The sequence below is a fragment of the Micropterus salmoides genome, unplaced genomic scaffold (assembly GCF_014851395.1).
Source record: "Micropterus salmoides isolate LMB-PRFRI ecotype aquatic unplaced genomic scaffold, ASM1485139v1 Ms_hic_scaffold_20, whole genome shotgun sequence".
Taxonomy (NCBI): Eukaryota; Metazoa; Chordata; class Actinopteri; order Centrarchiformes; family Centrarchidae; genus Micropterus; species Micropterus salmoides.
The window spans coordinates 31,109,779-31,127,951 of record NW_024041151.1 but is presented as its reverse complement, the minus strand read 5'-3'; the positions used below and the strand labels follow the sequence as shown (position 1 = coordinate 31,127,951).

The 18,173-nt window shown below is 40.7% G+C and overlaps 1 protein-coding gene across 2 annotated transcripts in view; it reads right to left on the bottom strand.

Moving 5' to 3' along the window:
- Positions 1-18,173, bottom strand: part of mapkap1 (MAPK associated protein 1) — a 40,278-nt gene that overhangs the window by 6,106 nt on the left and 15,999 nt on the right. The window contains exons 7-9 of one of the 2 annotated variants that reach the window (XM_038733437.1): positions 10,324-10,433; positions 6,808-6,867; positions 3,580-3,687 (exon numbers count right to left, since the gene is read on the bottom strand). In XM_038733437.1, the coding sequence (XP_038589365.1) occupies positions 3,580-3,687; positions 6,808-6,867; positions 10,324-10,433 (278 nt within the window). The remainder of the gene's footprint in view (positions 1-3,579; positions 3,688-6,807; positions 6,868-10,323; positions 10,434-18,173) is intronic. The other variant, XM_038733438.1, reaches the window with a different exon arrangement.

Genomic DNA, 18,173 nt, shown 5'->3' with positions numbered 1-18,173 from the left:
TTGTCCACTCCTGAAGTGCTGGGTGAGGGAATCCCCCAAATTAACTAACTGTAACTGACTTTACTTTAAGCTATTAAAGTAACACTGTCAAGGAACTTAAAATGGCCAGAAGCCATAAAACTGGTGTCTCCAACACACTTGCAATGTAAATCCTGACCTCGTCTTTTGGTTCACATCATAGTATTAAACTGATTAGATTGGCAGAGATTGTCATAAAACTCTACAGGCATTGTGCTTTGAAGAGGACACTCCCAGGCTCTTCCATTCTACAGTCTCAAAATCTATTGTAACCAATTTGCAAATGTGAAATGTTTAAGGGATATTGTACAGAAAATCAATGTGTTATCAGATCCATTTCTCATGTTTCTAGAATAAGAATTGAATGAACTAAGAATCCAAAAGTAACTAGAACTGCAAGCAGTTGTGATAGGGATTCAAGCCTCCCAATGCCCGCCGTGCCTGACGACAAGGGAGCGGAGGCCGCGGGCCCAGGGAGCGATGAATTTGATTCCTGATGTAATGTGAAAATAGTATGTATTGAAATAACATTTTCCTGCATTATTCAATTTGCAATAAATTAATGTATGTCTATAGGAGTCATCTGATATCAATTAACAGCGCCACCTTGTGTCCAATTGACACCAAATTTCATACAGCCCCTCGGGAAGGCATGCCACATAACGTCCCCAAGTTTGGTGTACATTGGACATCCCTAAGCTAAGATCTGACATCACTTCCTGTTTTTTGTGTTCGGTGTGAAAAATGTTAGCTTATAATTTGCACAATTTTTTGCAGATCAAAATTTCCTTAACAACCTTTTATCAGTTTTGTCCATGCAAAGTTTGGTGTCGATTGGACTTGTGACTTCGGAGCAGTTCATTAAAATAGGTTTTTCAGTTTTCGCGATTTTGCAAAAAACGTCATTGCATGTCCACATGGATCCGGCAGTATCCCTTAAACATGTAGATATACGGTTAATGAATGTCCAATGTAATGCAATGGTAGTTATGAGGCAAAATGTCCTTTGATTGAAAATTCCATTCAAATGAATAGCATTTTCCCACGCTATTTCAGCTTTGATTATAGCGCCACCTGAAGGTCGAATTGCACCAAATTCATCAGGGGCCCATGGGGATCCTTCTGGATCCGGACCCAGCTGTCGTCCTCTCCGGACCTACAGCCAATTTATTACTGAGAATTACTATCTCGTGACGGAGTGTTTCTATTTTAACCTGCGCAGCTTTTCTAGCATTTACTGTACTGGTTTAGCGGCCCAGGAAACACACAGACCAATTGAAATGTTTTCCAATCGTCTCTTGTGATGCTGCTCAGCCAATCAAATCTGTGCATTCCGATATGCACTCTCATACATTTCCAATCCTAGCTGACAGGACAAGCTAGAGCTCACGCTTCTCACTGAACAAGAGAAAGTAGGGAAGTGGTAGCTATATAAGACGGAAAGAAAGAGAAGAGTAGGTATTAAAGCTGTTCATTTGTTAAGATGTGTTGTTTATTATACAACTGGTGGAGACTACCCTTCAATCACTTCAAGCTACACTTTATTTTTTTCTGAAATTAAGCACTTGATTTTAAGATGCCCATTTAAAGAACTTTTCTTTAAATGCAGCCTTTAGTTTACTTAAATTTAGAAATTATTATTAGAGTATTTATTTATTATCCCTCCAGTTTGATCTGAAAACTGACAGTAAATGTTATTGAAATATTATTTGATTTGACAGTAAATTGTTGACTAAAAACCTATGTTGATACAACTATACAGTGAGGAAAATAAGTATTTGAACACCCTGCTATTTTGCAAGTTCTCCCACTTAGAAATCATGGAGGGGTCTGAAATTGTCATCGTAGGTGCATGTCCACTGTGAGAGACATAATCTAAAAAAAAAAATCCAGAAATCACAATTTATGATTTTTTAACTATTTATTTGTATGATACAGCTGCAAATAAGTATTTGAACACCTGTCTATCAGCTCGAATTCTGACTCTCAAAGACCTGTTAGTCTGCCTTCAAAATGTCCACCTCCACTCCATTTATTATCCTAAATTAGATGCACCTGTTTGAGGTCGTTAGCTGCATAAAGACACCTGTCCACCCCATACAATCAGTAAGAATCCAACTACTAACATGGCCGAGACCAAAGAGCTGTCCAAAGACACTAGAGACAAAATTGTACACAAGGCTGGAAAGGGCTACGGGGAAATTGCCAAGCAGCTTGGTGAAAAAAGGTCCACTGTTGGAGCAATCATTAGAAAATGGAAGAAGCTAAACATGACTGTCAATCTCCCTCGGACTGGGGCTCCATGCAAGATCTCACCTCGTGGGGTCTCAATGATCCTAAGAAAGGTGAGAAATCAGCCCAGAACTACACGGGAGGAGCTGGTCAATGACCTGAAAAGAGCTGGGACCACCGTTTCCAAGGTTACTGTTGGTAATACACTAAGACGTCATGGTTTGAAATCACGCATGGCACGGAAGGTTCCCCTACTTAAACCAGCACATGTCAAGGCCCGTCTTCAGTTTGCCAATGACCATTTGGATCCCTACTGTGAAGATGTGGGTGGTAGCATCATGCTTTGGGGGTGTTTTTCTGCACATGGGACAGGGCGACTGCACTGTATTAAGGAGAGGATGACCGGGGCCATGTATTGCGAGATTTTGGGGAACAACCTCCTTCCCTCAGTTAGAGCATTGAAGATGGGTCGAGGCTGGGTCTTCCAACATGACAATGACCCGAAGCACACAGCCAGGATAACCCAGGAGTGGCTCTGTAAGAAGCATATCAAGGTTCTGGCGTGGCCCAGCCAGTCTCCAGACCTAAACCCAATAGAGAATCTTTGGAGGGAGCTCAAACTCCATGTTTCTCAGCTACAGCCCAGAAACCTGACTGATCTAGAGAGGATCTGTGTGGAGGAGTGGGCCAAAATCCCTCCTGCAGTGTGTGCAAACCTGCTGAAAAACATTTGACCTCTGTAATTGCAAACAAAGGCTACTGTACCAAATATTAACATTGATTTTCTCAGGTGTTCAAATACTTATTTGCAGCTGTATCATACAAATAAATAGTTAAAAAATCATACATTGTAATTTCTGGATTTTTTTTAGATTATGTCTCTCACAGTGGACATGCACCTACGATGACAATTTCAGACCCCTCCGTGATTTCTAAGTGGGAGAACTTGCAAAATAGCAGGGTGTTCAAATACTTATTTTCCTCACTGTAGGTCATGGCACCAAATGATAACAAGTTAGTAGTTATGATGTCCTCCGGTTGGCTCTGCCTCAACTGTCAATGATTTACAGAGTTTCCAGATAGCTTCATTTGTTGCTAAAGTAACCGTTAGATTGGTAACTGCTAACCGCTGCTAATTGTAGCTGTCATTTATTAGTTAGCTCAGTTTAGCAACAAGTAAGAAATTCCACACATCACAGAGTTTGAGTGGCCGGAAGACATAAGTGGGGTTAACTGGATAATATTGTCTCCTCAACAGCCTATTATAACAAAAGTTTTTGTACAAGTCATAAAGTTGTGGTTTTGTACAGTACAGTTGGGATTACTTACTGTTTTCTCTGACCAGGCAAAATTCCAGGGTGCTCTGGCTCTCCAGTGTCGAGTCCAGGTCTACTGAGACGTTTGGCTCCGTCTGCTTCTCTAGACGATACATGGGCCCTGTTGGAGAATGATGGAGTCAACATACTTTAGCTTTTCTTTTCTTGTTCAAATCTTAAAGTTGGGTGGGAGACAGCTCTTATCCTTGTTGATGCTGTAATAAATAACATAAATAAATAAGAAATGTCATTAATGTAGGGCCCTATGATTTCTGCAATGTTGAAAACACAGATGGAATCATGGAACTACTACAGCAGTAACTAACAAACCTTCCCAGATCTTGGGCTGCGAGATCCAATTGTCCCCCTCACTATGCCTACTGGGAGATACTACACAAATGATCCTACCAAATATACACACAAATCCACTACACATTTCTCTAGCTGTCGCTAACAACGTGATCTTTCAAGACCGGAAATCCAAGAATCACAGATTAATTTACGTACATAACATATTTCATTAGAAACAGCTTACAAAACATGCAATAAATAAGCCTCTATGGAACCTGGGATCCATACTTAACCTTCTTTAACTCAAATCCACCAAGATTGAGGCCACGTGGATATCCAGACCCCAGCTATAACATCCATTTCACCCTCCAGACTGAACTGGCACATTCCCCCTCCTTCTCTGTTCCTATATTCTATCTCTTTCCCCCCCTTTTACTTTTCTTTCTCATATTTTATACTCATAACTATTATCATACTATTGTTCTACTAACAGAATCTAGTTACTTATATAACTGTTTAGTTACACGGGTATATATTACATACAGGGCTCCAGACTAACTTTTCTTACTAGGAGCTCTATAGCCCCTAACTGAAAATTTTAGGGGCACAGGCAGAAAATTTTGGGCTGCATTTTCCCCATTTTAACAGTGTTACTTATTGATGCTTCGGTAATTGAACCAGAAACTACAATGTGCGGTTTTATTTTAGTTACACTTTAATCTAGTTTACATTTTAATTGAATGGGGTTTAACAAATGCACATAAGATATACCTTTTTTAATCCCTGTGGGGGATATTCAGGTTGTGGCGATGCCATTTAATTTTTGTAAGTGTCTCGGCATTTTTCATGTTTTTAGATGCTGTTGTCCCCACATGTAGTAGACCACATCTAGTGCAGTAGATATAGTTCATGGTGTTTTTGCCAAATCTAAGCCATGTAAACTCCCTCAGCCAGGGGCGGACTGGCACAATTATTCAGGCCGGAAATTTGAATCCATCCCAGGGCACCCTGTTCACGCAAACCACCAGACTGCTAATGTTGGAGACTAACCATATTTGTTGATGTAACAGGTACCAAACTAGGCATAGACGTGACTACTATGTTCATCTGGAAAGTTATCCACATTATAAAATACAAACATTTGTGAGTGACCATTAAAGTAGCCTATCTGAACAGAGATTTTATGGTAGGCTATGCTATGGCTATGGGTGTACCCTTAAATATCAGGAGACCTGATAGATATAGATGATGGCATGATGACAGATGTCATAATTGTTTACTTTGGCATTAGTCATTAGTAGAAAATATGATGTTATTTGTTTAAAAACTGTATATTCACATAGGTTTAGACTATTATCAATACAATGCGTCAATGCATCCTGGCTCTGGATAAATCTACATCTGTCTACTGCATATGTACAACCCACAACCTGGAGGAGGAAGTAGTATAAATGACTGTATTAGTATAATATTATAACATTAAATAAGAAGTATAATGTTCATTTAATAGTATACTGTTAGTAGGGCTACGCTATTTGGAGAAAAAGTCATGTTGCAATTATTGTGGACAATATTGCGATTGCAATGCGATTATAATGGAACAGATGGTCCTATGAGTCACCTTCAAAAACACTTTCAAATTCCATGACTTTGAACTCTGTGAATAAAACATTGCATTTAGGGCTGGGTATCGAGTTCAATACTTTTTAGGCACTGACCGAATTTCCCCAGTACCATTTATTATCAAAAAAATGTCTGGTCTTTCCGTACCAAATTTCGATACCTAAAGGTTCTTGTTAACGTCAATGAGCCAATAAGCATGCAGCATGCCTGATGTGCCCACATCTAAAAGTGATTGTAACTGGCTGTGGTGATGACGTGGAGAAAATCAAAAGTGTGGCTACATTGCACCAGGCTTGATGCAACAGCACACGATGAAATATTTGCATAAGATCAAAATAGCAACATAAGATAAAAGACCGGCAACACGACATATTTGGTGAAGCCCTGGACTGTGCATGGAATAAACTTAAGAGCACAAAGTTGCTTCGTCTTCAACTGCAAGAAGACAGAGCAGTCATCGTCTCAGCGCTCTACTGCCACCGAGCTTGCTTCAACATGACCACCATACTAACAGTGTTGAGCAGCAGCGTCGCTACAAGTAGCGCCGTTACTAGTTTAACTACATTTCTCAGTAGCTTGATGGTAGCGTTGCTGTTTTCTGAATCAAATCAAAGCTCTTTTATTGACTGAGTAGCGTCAACACACGCTACATTTCCCCAAACATTTCTGAAGGATCAGTAAGTGACGTCACCGACGGTGACATCCCGTACCGATCCTTGGGCTGATGTCTGTGTCTTTGCTGCAGGGGAATAAAGGACCACGTGATTGAGTTTACTTTCTATTGTGATAGTTGTTGCCTGGCCACCTCTTCCTCTAGTGAGGAGGAAACTTTGATGTGTAGTGGCAGAAACTTGTTTCTCTCTCTTTCTCGCCCATTGCCATGAATGTTTAGGTTGTTTAGGTTGCAATGTTGCCAGAGCACAAATTCACATATAAACAATAACAAATATATAATTAACAATGAAATGACAATGAATGAAGAATAAGGAATAAAAACAACAAAAACACAATATAGGCCTATGTTAAAATGAAAATATGTCTTGCTTTTTGACAAGCAGTAGAATCTTTCAAAAGGAACAATTATTAAAATTACAAACAATATTAATGATACTAATGTGATAATTAAGTTACTTTATACAAACAACAATAGTTCTCAGTTTGTTAAGATTAAAATTGGTATCGAATAAAGTATCGTTCAGGAACCGGTATTGAAGTTGAGGTATCGTATTGATATCGAAAATCTTTGAACGATACCCAGCCCTAATTACATTACCACTAATTAACCCACCACAGTTTTATTCTTAAGTTCAGAATCCATTCAACTTACTTGTAGTTTTTAAATTGTTGCAGCTGGCAGGCTTCCTGCTCTTCAGAGGCACAAATATTTCTGGCAAAATAAAAGGTGGAGGTATCTGTTTTAACATCAACAGTTACTGGTGTAACAACAGCACTGTTCTCCTGATCTGGAATCTTTAATCAGTAATTTTAACCATTCTACTCTCCCTTTGAGTTTGTCACTGTGGTTGGTGGTTGGTTTCTAATTTATTAAGTACTAACAAAAAAAATTCATAACCATTCATGAACAAAAAAAACTGTAGGCTGTAGTTTTTACTCGCACATCGTAAATCATTTCTCTGGTTCGCACGCATCCATTTTAGGGGCAAATGCATGTGAAATACTCTGATGAGCAACGCATCATTTGTCCTGAACCCCTCGCGCTACTTTTCTTCTTCTTGTTGTTTTATTGGTGAGTGCCGTTGACTTCCCTCCAGAGCTGTTCTACATAGTGACACCGGCTTTACCGGAGGGGAACGTTGCAAACAGCAGGTATAAATAAACGGGGGATTTACGTGGAGATACAGTACGGCCAAAAGTTTGGACACACCTTCTCATTCAATGCGTTTTCTTTATTTTCATGACTATTTACATTGTAGATTCTCACTGAAGGCATCAAAACTATGAACGAACACATGTGGAATTATGTACTTTACAAAAAAGTGTGAAATAACTGAAAACACGTCTTATATTCTAGTTTCTTCAAAGTAGCCACCCTTTGCTCTGATTACTGCTTTGCACACTCTTGGCATTCTCTTGATGAGCTTCAAGAGGTAGTCACCTGAAATGGTTTTCCAACAGTCTTGAAGGAGTTCCCAGCGATGCTTAGCACTTGTTGGCCCTTTTGCCTTCACTCTGCGGTCCAGCTCACGCCAAACCAACTCGATTGGGTTCAGGTCCGGTGACTGTGGAGGCCAGGTCATCTGGCGCAGCACTCCATCACTCTCCTTCTTGGTTAAATAGCCCTTACACAGCCTGGAGGTGTGTTTGTGGTCATTGTCCTGTTGAAAAATAAATGATGGTCCAACTAAACGCAAACCGGATGGGATGGCATGTCGCTGCAGGATGCTGTGGTAGCCATGCTGGTTCAGTATGCCTTCAATTTTGAATAAATCCCCAACAGTGTCACCAGCAAAGCACCCCCACGCCATCACACCTCCTCCTCCATGCTTCACAGAGGGAACCAGGCATGTTGAATCCACCCGTTCACCTTTTCTGCGTCGCACAAAGACACGGCGGTTGGAACCAAAGATCTCAAATTTGGACTCGTCAGACCAAAGCACAGATTTCCACTGGTCTAATGTCCATTCCTTGTGTTTCTTGGCCCAAACAAATCTCTTCTGCTTGTTGCCTCTCCTGAGCAGTGGTTTCCTAGCAGCTACTTGACCATGAAGGCCTGATTCGCGCAGTCTCCTCTTAACAGTTGTTCTAGAGATGGGTCTGCTGCTAGAACTCTGTGTGCATTCAGCTGGTCTCTAATCTGAGCTGCTGTTAACCTGCGATTTCTGAGGCTGGTGACTCGGATGAACTTATCCTCAGCAGCAGAGGTGACTCTTGGTCTTCCTTTCCTGGAGAGGTCCTCATGTGAGCACTTGATGGTTTTTGCGACTGCACTTGGGGACACATTCAAAGTTTTCGCAATTTTCCGGACTGACTGACCTTCATTTGTTAAAAGTAATGACGGCCACTCGTTTCCCTTTACTTAGCTGATTGGTTCTAGCCATAATATGATTTCTAACAGTTGTCCAATAGGGCTGTCGGCTGTGTATCAACCTGTCTTCTGCACAACACAACTGATGGTCCCAACCCCATTAATAAGGGGAAAAATTCCACTAATTAACCCTGACAAGGCACACCTGTGAAGTGAAAACCATTTCAGGTGACGACCTCATGAAGCTCATTGACCAAGGGTTTGCAGCGCTATCAAAAAAGCAAAGGGTGGCTACTTTGAGGAATCTAAAATACAAGACATGTTTTCAGTTATTTCACACTTTTTTGTAAAGTACATAATTCCACATGTGTTCATTCATAGTTTTGATGCCTTCAGTGAGAATCTACAATGTAAATAGTCATGAAAATAAAGAAAACGCACTGAATGAGAAGGTGTGTCCAAACTTTTGGCCTGTACTGTATGTTAACAGGAGAACACCGGGAGAGAACACTAAAATGCGGGAGAAGCCCAGGAAAGAGGAGGGTTGAGAGGTATGCACATTATGGTGGTAGCTAGCTAGCTACATGCTAAAAACCCTCTAGGTGTGTGCAACACAACAAAAAAACAACGCTGATCCGCTGTTAGCTACCATCAAAAAGCTATTATATGGCAATATCTTACTGACTACATTGACCCGCCAATGTGACGGGTAGCCTTCCAACATTTAGCCGCCAAACGGAAAATCCATCCACATCCGCGCTCGCTAAGAGTGTTAATTTCCACCCCTGTGCCCCGGTATTCCATAATACTTTGAAACCGCCCAAGCCTTTTCTGTAAGTTAATCACATGGATACTATGCCAGTAAAAAGACGGAAATCATTATTCCAACACAGCAAAAGTTGGACCTTGACTGAGAATGTGACAGAGAAGAGGAAGAATCTCAATAAATATGGTAAATACTAATCAATACTAATTTAAATGTAAATGAGACAATAGTGATCTCCTGGCTGTTTGTGTGAGGATTTACACTCAACTGTGTGTTTGTGTGTGTGTATATCTAGAGGTTGGGAGGGTTGAGTGGCTTCACGTCCATTTTATACGTCTGCGTCAAGTCTACACCATAGATGAAGGTGTAGACTCTGTGCCGTTGTGAGTATTTTTACTTGTGTCTTGGTATCTGCAATTATACCAACAAAACCCTAGTTGGCGGTAGGATGTCTATGATCTACTGTGTTGAGTTTCTTCTTCTTTGTTGGTGTAGGCTACAATAAACAATGGTGACTGTAACTGAGCAGATCATGTTGGAGTTGGAGGTGATCGATGTTGAACAGTTACTTTTAGTGAAATTACTAAAAAGCAGAAACGGGAGGTGTTGGAGGAGATGGTATGTATGACCCTTGAACCAGTTGAGGCAGAAGACAAGCCACAAATGTGATGCTACCAAGCCGACTATGTAGTTACATTTTTGAGGAGGTGTGCGCCAGGTTATGGTGTAGGGTCTGCGGCTACGCGTAGGCTACAGCCCACCTATGGTGTAGATACGACGCACAAGTATATGGCCTTTAGGTTGCCATGTTAGACTCACCTTCAGACAATGCTATAAAGAGGTAGAAACAGTATTTTGATGAAAAATGCAACTTCAGTTTCATATATTGTCAAGAGCCAGTTCAAACAAGAATAACTTTATAAAAATAAATTTTTCTATGTAGTCCATGGTGTACAAGGGTGTACCTAAACGCACAGTATGAATATGCTATATGAGAGAGAGCCAAACAAACTTAACACATTTAAACACAAATGTATTGATACATGGTTATATTAACTGGAGAAAGCAGTAAATAATCCAAATGTTATTACCTGAGCCTTTCTGTGAACCTTTTCTCTTCTTGAGTGCTTTCTGGAGAATTTCCTTCATTGTTACCTTCAGACTGTCCACGGGAATTAGAGAGAAACCATGAGCAGCATTTCTAAAATGGAAAAAAGTGGAAAAGGTTAACAATGCCACTGTAGATTTATCTCAATCATTCAGACTCAATACAAATGTAGTAAACAACACTCCACTAGACCTGGAACAGTACAGCTGAAGACACCTGGCTGTCCATCTTAATGGCTTCTTCAGTTCTGACTGAATAGACATATGGGCCTCTAGTTGCATAGCAAGTAGCAGTGATGGAAACCTGGTGGGGTGTGTGTGTGTGTGTGTGTGTGTGTGTGTGTGTGTGTGTGTGTGTGTGTGTGTGTGTGTGTGTGTGTGTGTGTGTGTGTGTGTGTGTGTGTGTGTGTGTGTTTTAAGCCCCCAAAATAGGATGTAAGCAAATGTGGAACAAATCTTTGTAGCTACAGTGAAAATATATAATCCTATGTCTTGACCTCTTGTACAGGACTGAAACAATATAACATATGCATATACAAACGCTCCACAAGAAGTCTAATAAAGTGTTTCCATTTCATACAGAAAAAGATGAGAGTACCATGAAACAGCAGGCCAAATTCTGGTAAATAATAAAAATTCAAAAAATACAGAGTGTGCATGATGTGGATATTGGTTGAATATATTATTGGATATTGGATAACTGGTTAATTGAAATTATCAACAGACACACACAGCTGTGTGTTAATTTGTGCCACAGCCATGAAGGCCTGCAGTATATGACAGATTACTAGGACTGGGTGTTCTGCCTTCAGGTTTAGTGAATAAGTACAAAATAGAGCCCAACTGATTTATTGGCTGGTGATATGAGATAACTGCATTTAAATCGGCATCTGCGTTTATAACACCTGATTTATGACTATTAAAAAAGAAACAGAGACAGATCCTTCACTCATGTCATTAGTGTTGCATAGTTTGCCCACCAGAGGGCGCTCTGCAGCTTCCCTGTAAACAACACTTCTGCACCACAAAAACCACAAAAGAAAACAATGGAGAGTGGCTGTGTTGGCAGTGAGTTGGTCATTTGGCATGTTCATTATATGAATTTAATTATAATAAAAAACAGCCCCAATCACTTCTCCTCTCCTGAAAACATTACTTGCTAATGTTAATCCTCCAATTTTTCGTGTGTTTAAGGCTATGCTGCTGACAAACATGATTGAAGATTTATTTCTGAAACAGTGTGGCAGTTCTTGTGAACAGTCCTATCATGTCTCTCTAGTTCATCATTTCTAAATATTTACATTGCTTACAGCATATAACACTGCCCGTTTAAAATGGCTAAATTAGCCACAAAGCTAATGCCAAATCAGTGGAGGAGCGCTAACGTTAATGAGTGGTTAAACTGTAGAGTTTAATTTGTTCTGAATATCTGCAAACTGTTTGTCTGTACTTGCAGTTGATGTGTCTGAAATGATTAAACCAGACCAGACCTATAAATAAATGTGAGCTCAACAAGTATCTAACACGGCTTCTTGCCAGACAAAGTTATCCAGCTCCTCTTTCAAATGTGAAAGGTATTAGTTCTACTGTAGTTGAGTGAAATCTCAAAGTTGCAGGTCCTCGTTGTAGACAGTCATGTAGTATTAGATGCACTGAACAGCAGGTCACTGCATCATAGAGAGAATTAGAGCCATATGATGGTTGAGAAATGGCTTCTTGTAGCTTTGGTAAGAATTAGTGCTGGTAAAGGGATAAACTAGATGTGAATATGCTACATTGAAAGTAGTTATTATAGCAGATTATGTGTAAGGTAAAATACATGTTTATTCTCTCTCACTCTCTCTGTTTACAGATGGCTGAAAAAGTTGCACATTCTAGCAGCAAAAATTTATTGATATGCAATTGTTTACATGTTAAGTTGTTGAGACTGTAATCTATTTTATTAATATTATCCATTTAGGAAAAGGTATTATAGCCCACATACAGAACAGCTTTCAATATCGGCCTGTTCTAAGTGTAGTTTATACAAGAAAGAGGCCTATTATCCAAATAATTTTCAAAATCAATATCGGCTCATTAACTGGCTCTTTTTCACTTTAATATCGGCATCGGCCCCCAAAACCATATAGCCCAGGCTCTAGTTATAAACATGATTTTCTACAAAATATTTTTTTCATTTAACAAATGGAGCCAATAACTGCAAATGTCAAGTGCTTTGTACACATACCACCACATATAAGAACTCATATACTCCACATACTCCAGTCTAAAACCGGCAAATAATTTTTTTTAATCAGGAACAATCTGATCAAAGAATAAGTAAAAAATAGTGATTTTGTTGCGTGGTGGATAATTCGAATCGCTGTGGAGAGTCCGGTCAGGACTCTGGGTTTGCCTTTACAGAGAGAGGCTCCAATAACCAGGCATCCCTTTATTTTCTCTTTAAGGTGAATACAGTACTATCTACTGGCAATGATGAGATTTGTAGTTTCTGAAACCATAAACAGAATACAAATAATACATCAATAAAAGGTATACAGAAAATACTTACAATCATACAATATACCCTTTATCTATGTCACCCGTAATATCCTTATAAGCATAACACATACTTCTGTTTATATATAATTTTTTTAAAAGTATATTCTGACTACACAGTTCTAACATGCATACAGTATCCATGAACAGTGACACTGAACAATAAATACAATCTATAGACTTCTCATTCGAACAGAAATGGGCTGCTACACATTTAACATAGCTTAATACTGTCAACACTCTAATTATACATCTACTTAGTAAATGCAGCAGCAACAAAGCAGAATAAACTTATGGTTTTATGGACGCACAAATCACTCTTGAACTGATAATATACCAAACTCTGGTGTTAAAGTTTCTCCCTGAGCTAGCTTTTCTCCATGCTGCAAACAATCTGGCCTCTCTCTCTTCCTGTTGCTGGGCAGAATAGAGCGTGTGCGCCCCCTACTGGCCAGTGATTGGCTACTCATTCCCTAAAGCCTTCCAGCAACAGAAGGCCTTTTTAACAATAAGTAAACAAGACCATTATCTCACCATACTTTCAATGATAACCTTAATACTTGACAGTTTATGATATGACATTTCAATAGGAAATGTGAAGTTGACGCCCGCTGTGTTGAATTTTGGGTAACTGACAGCATTTTGTTTATGTCGCCATGTTTTTTTTATGCACACTATGTAGGACTCAAGAAATTCCACATCATATTGAGCTCCTGGAAGAAATCCATGCAACATGTCAAGAAATGGATAAGACCGCTAAGACACAGCAACAGCACCTCGAGGACAGAGCAGAAAAGGGTCAACTCTCCCTTGCCCACACTGTACTAAAGTATTGTGGATCGCGGATCGGCCTCTACAGCAATCTGAAGAGCCAAAAGTAGGTGGAACAATAGTAAGAACAGCCATAACTACCTCAAGTGACTGCTGGTGATGGGTTTGTGTGTTTTTGTGTGTATATATATTTGTGTGTACTACTGTTTGTGCAATTCACCTGTGTGTGCCTTGTAATAAATACCAACTTTCACTGTTAAATAACAAGCTATCTCCACAGTGAAAAGGTTTTAGACCAAATTTTTAAAAGTGTCACAATCAATCAGATGTGCCGGTGGCGTTCCACAGCGTATCAGTCAAAAACTATTTTGGCCCATCCAAAATTTTAATCCCGATATGGGCTACAAAATTCAATCACAGCTGCCAAAAGGGCATAAGTGTGTGAGGCTACACTACCAGATGAACTTTACACCTTTTATGCTCGCTCTGATCTCCTCAACAAAGAGTCAGCTGTAAAGTCTACTCCACCTCCAGAGGACCGGCCCCTGTCAGTATCCACAGCAGATGTGAGGAGAGTCCTGCTGAGAGTGAATATGAGCTGGGCCTCATAACAGTCCTGGCCGTGTACTAATAACATATGCCAATCAGCTAGTTGATGTTGTTACTGACATTTTCAACATCTCACTGTCTCAGGAGAGGGTTCAGCCACCATCACTGCAGTACCTAAAAAGTCTGCAGTGTCTAGTCTGAACGACTACCGCCCTGTGGCTCTCACCCCAGTTCTGATGAAGTGCTTTGAGAAACTGGTTCTTCTGCACATAAAGAACAACATCCCAGCCAGCCTGGACCCTCACCAGTTTGCTTTCAGAACCAACAGATCCATAGAGGACACCATCTCCACTGCCCTCCACTCAGCCCTCATATACCTTGAGAAAAACAACACCTACATCAGAATGCTGTGGATTTCAGCTCAGCATTCAACACAATCTCTCCTGAAACTGATCAGCAAACTCAGCACTCTGGGTTTATATACAACACTCTGCAACTGGATACTGGACTTCCTCACAAACAGACCCCAGTCAGTTCTTATTGGCGGACTCACCTCCTCCACTCCAGTGCTCAACACCGGATCCCCCCAGGGCTGTGTGCTCAGCCCCCTCCTGTTCACACTGTACACCCCCGACCTGGAGAGAACTCTGTTGTGAAGTTTGCAGATGACACCACCATCATCAGCCAGATTTCAAACAACAATGAGACTTCATATTGTATTCAATTCATAACCTTGCAGAGTGATGCACAGAGAACAACCTACTGCTCAACGTCAGCATAACTAAGCAGCTGATCATTGATTTTAGGAAAAAGGAGAAAGACACACACTCCTGTCTACATCAGTAGAGCTGAGGTGGAGCAGGTGAACAGTTTCAGGTTCCTGGGAATCAGCATCACAGAGAAGCTGACATGGTCGTCTCACATCTCCACGCTGGTGAACAAAGCTCAGAAACGACTGTTTTTCTTGAGGAAGTTTAAGAAGGCCAAATTCCCACGCCAAGTTCTTGTCAGCTTTTACAGAGGAGCAATAGAAAGCACCCTGACTAGAAACATCGCTAACTGACATGGGATGTGCACGGCCCAGGACCGGTGGGCTCTACTGAGCGCGATATCAGTGAGGTGTCTGCAGAGCCCAAAGGATACTAAAGGACAGTAGCCACCCAGCCACAGCCTGTTCACCCTGCTGCCTTCTGGGAAGAGACAGACAAGTATCTGCTGTTGTACCACCAGACTGTAGAGCAGCTTCTTCCCCTAGACTGTGAGACACTTTAAATTACTCCACCATGTAAAATAGTTTTATTTCTATGAAATATGTATCCACCCATTAACTGTATATTAATTTTTGTTTCGTTTGTTTTTGTGAGTAAAATGGAATTACAACTTCATCTTGTTTTACAATCCTGTGTTGTAAAATGATAGAGCAGTGAAGCTCGTTCATATCCAACACTGTAGTTGTGTTTGACTTCTCTGCTCTTCCCAGGTACTGACTCCATCTTCTATGACATTGACAGTGACACCTCTCTGATAAGTCTAAATGACTGCTTCATGGCCACTCCAGATGTAGGCTCCTTGCAGGTTCTGGGAAGAGATACAGAAGTTTCTGCCGCCGTACCACCAGACTGCAGAGCAGCTTTTCCCCCAAGCTATCAGACTTTATACTCAAATTCATTCTTAGCACTGCTTCATTGTATATCATTTATTTTTGTTTACCATTTTAATAAGTGTTTTTTATATTAATGTATGATGTTTGCTAAGTAGCAGAAGGGAGTTACAAACTCAATTTCACTTTACAACCTGTAATGTGACAAATAAATCTACCTTGTAGGTAACACCACAAGCAGTATGGGGCAGGGAATTAAATCTGTCACGAACTAAAGGAAAACCACGAATGAGACTGCGATCGGAAACACCATCCTACCAGACAACCTCAACAGTTTCTCTGCCAGAATCTGGCAAAGACTGAACAGAAATATCTCCTCAAAATTCCCCTGTACCATAGGGAGACTGTACTCCAGGTGACTCTCAGACACACACAGGTTCTAGGAAGTAGGTAAATTCCCAGGCAGCAGGACCTGATGGACTGTCACAGTGAGTCCTGAACGCCCGTGCGGCGTCTACAGATATTCTAACTCCTACCTCACACAGGAAACAGTCCCACAGACTTAAGTCCTATGACAGAGTCGTGGTTCCTAAAAAGCCAAACACATCCACAATGAACAATTATAGGCCGGTGGCCCCTCATATCACATCATAACCTCTGTGGTTCTAGATATGGTGGATACCTTACAGTTTGCCTACTGGGTGGCTGTCACCATCCCCAACATTGATGAAGCCCAGCATTGCAAAATTTTGATTCTCTTGAACTCCTGGGGACATTTTACAATCTACCTTTCGGAGCTGGATCATGGTCGGGTGTCTCCTCTGAGACAGGATTGCTGGAAATACTGCCAAAGAAGATGTCCTGGAGACTCTATGGCTATTTCATTGTCATTCTACTGCTCATCTCTGTAGCCATGTCCATTACCCTCAGCAACGATAGCCGTATATGGGTTGTGTATTTGAAAATTAAACACAAAATCCCTGTCACCAACATTATCAACTCATCTATACAAAAGCATATTTTCACAACAGTATGTTAGTCAGCCATCATATTACTGGTTATCTCTAAAGCTGCTGAAAAGTTGTAATCTAAATACTGGTATTACCACCATTTACCAGTCCAAGTTTGACAAAGTGGTGTTTGTGGGTGCAGTCTTTCTTGATCTCCACAAAGCATTTGACACTGTCAACCATGATATTTCCTTTCAAAACTTTGTGATTAAATTTTTTCTTAAAGCTACAAATTCTTGGTATGTCATAGAGTAAATATACAAATGTATGCTAACACCACCATCATTATCTACATTCATGTAAAAAGTGCAGAGGAAGTGGCAAATAAACTTACATGATTAATGGAGAAAGTGGCATATGGCTTAATCTCTCCTGCCTCAGCCTAAACGTGGAAAAAAATGATAAAAAGACAGAACATCCAATCCTATCCGGGGGCCTTATTTTTAACCATTCCTTGCGCACAAAAAAGGCCAAAATGTATGTAAAAAAAAAATTTTACGAGGAAATGTGCGTAAATTTTGACCCATGTTTAAGAACATTTTGGACAATGGAGAAACTGGCGACGCAGATGGTGAGGTGGTGAATTGAAGCCACACTGTATAATGATGTCGCTCACACATTTAATTTCACTTAATATGAAATGTTAATTATAAATCCACCATTACAATTTGAAAAGATATAAGCAACATCAAATCTATATTATATTTCATCAGCGCTGTCTCACCATCACATTCCCCACCCCCAGAGCGCAGAGGAGAGGGCCGGACTGTAACTGGGCGGTCACCTCGACTCCCCCGGCACATCTTCACCACCTGCACATGGATTGTGTAGATTAGCAAAGTCTGGAAATACAGCCAGCTCTCGCACAACTGCTCCACTCCATATTCTCATCATCAGTCCTAATATATAGGCGACATAATGTTCACTTGTCAAACCTTCATCTTCAAATGATGTGGGGGATATCACTGATTCATGCCATCAGTTTGGCAAGGTGTGAAGTAATCAGTCGGATTGCTGTAAACATAAATACTGCAGTGACGCTGCATAATGCTGGCTGCACTGGCACTGCAGAGGACAACACCAGTGGAAGGATTAGGAGGGAACAACTGTTCAGGGACAACAAAGATTGCCTGGCCCATGATGATGACCGATTTAGACTGTCTGGAGCTGTGCTCTTGGATCTGTATGCTGAACTGGGTCCAGCAATAGACAGACCAAGCAGTCAGAAGTGCGCCACCCCGGTACAAATATATGTAGGCTATAACCACTCCGGGGTTTCTGGCAGCCGGCTGTTAGCAGCAGGAATTGGCCAACATGTGTGTTTGACATGATCAACAATATCTAATTTTTACCCTTTCTGCCTAAA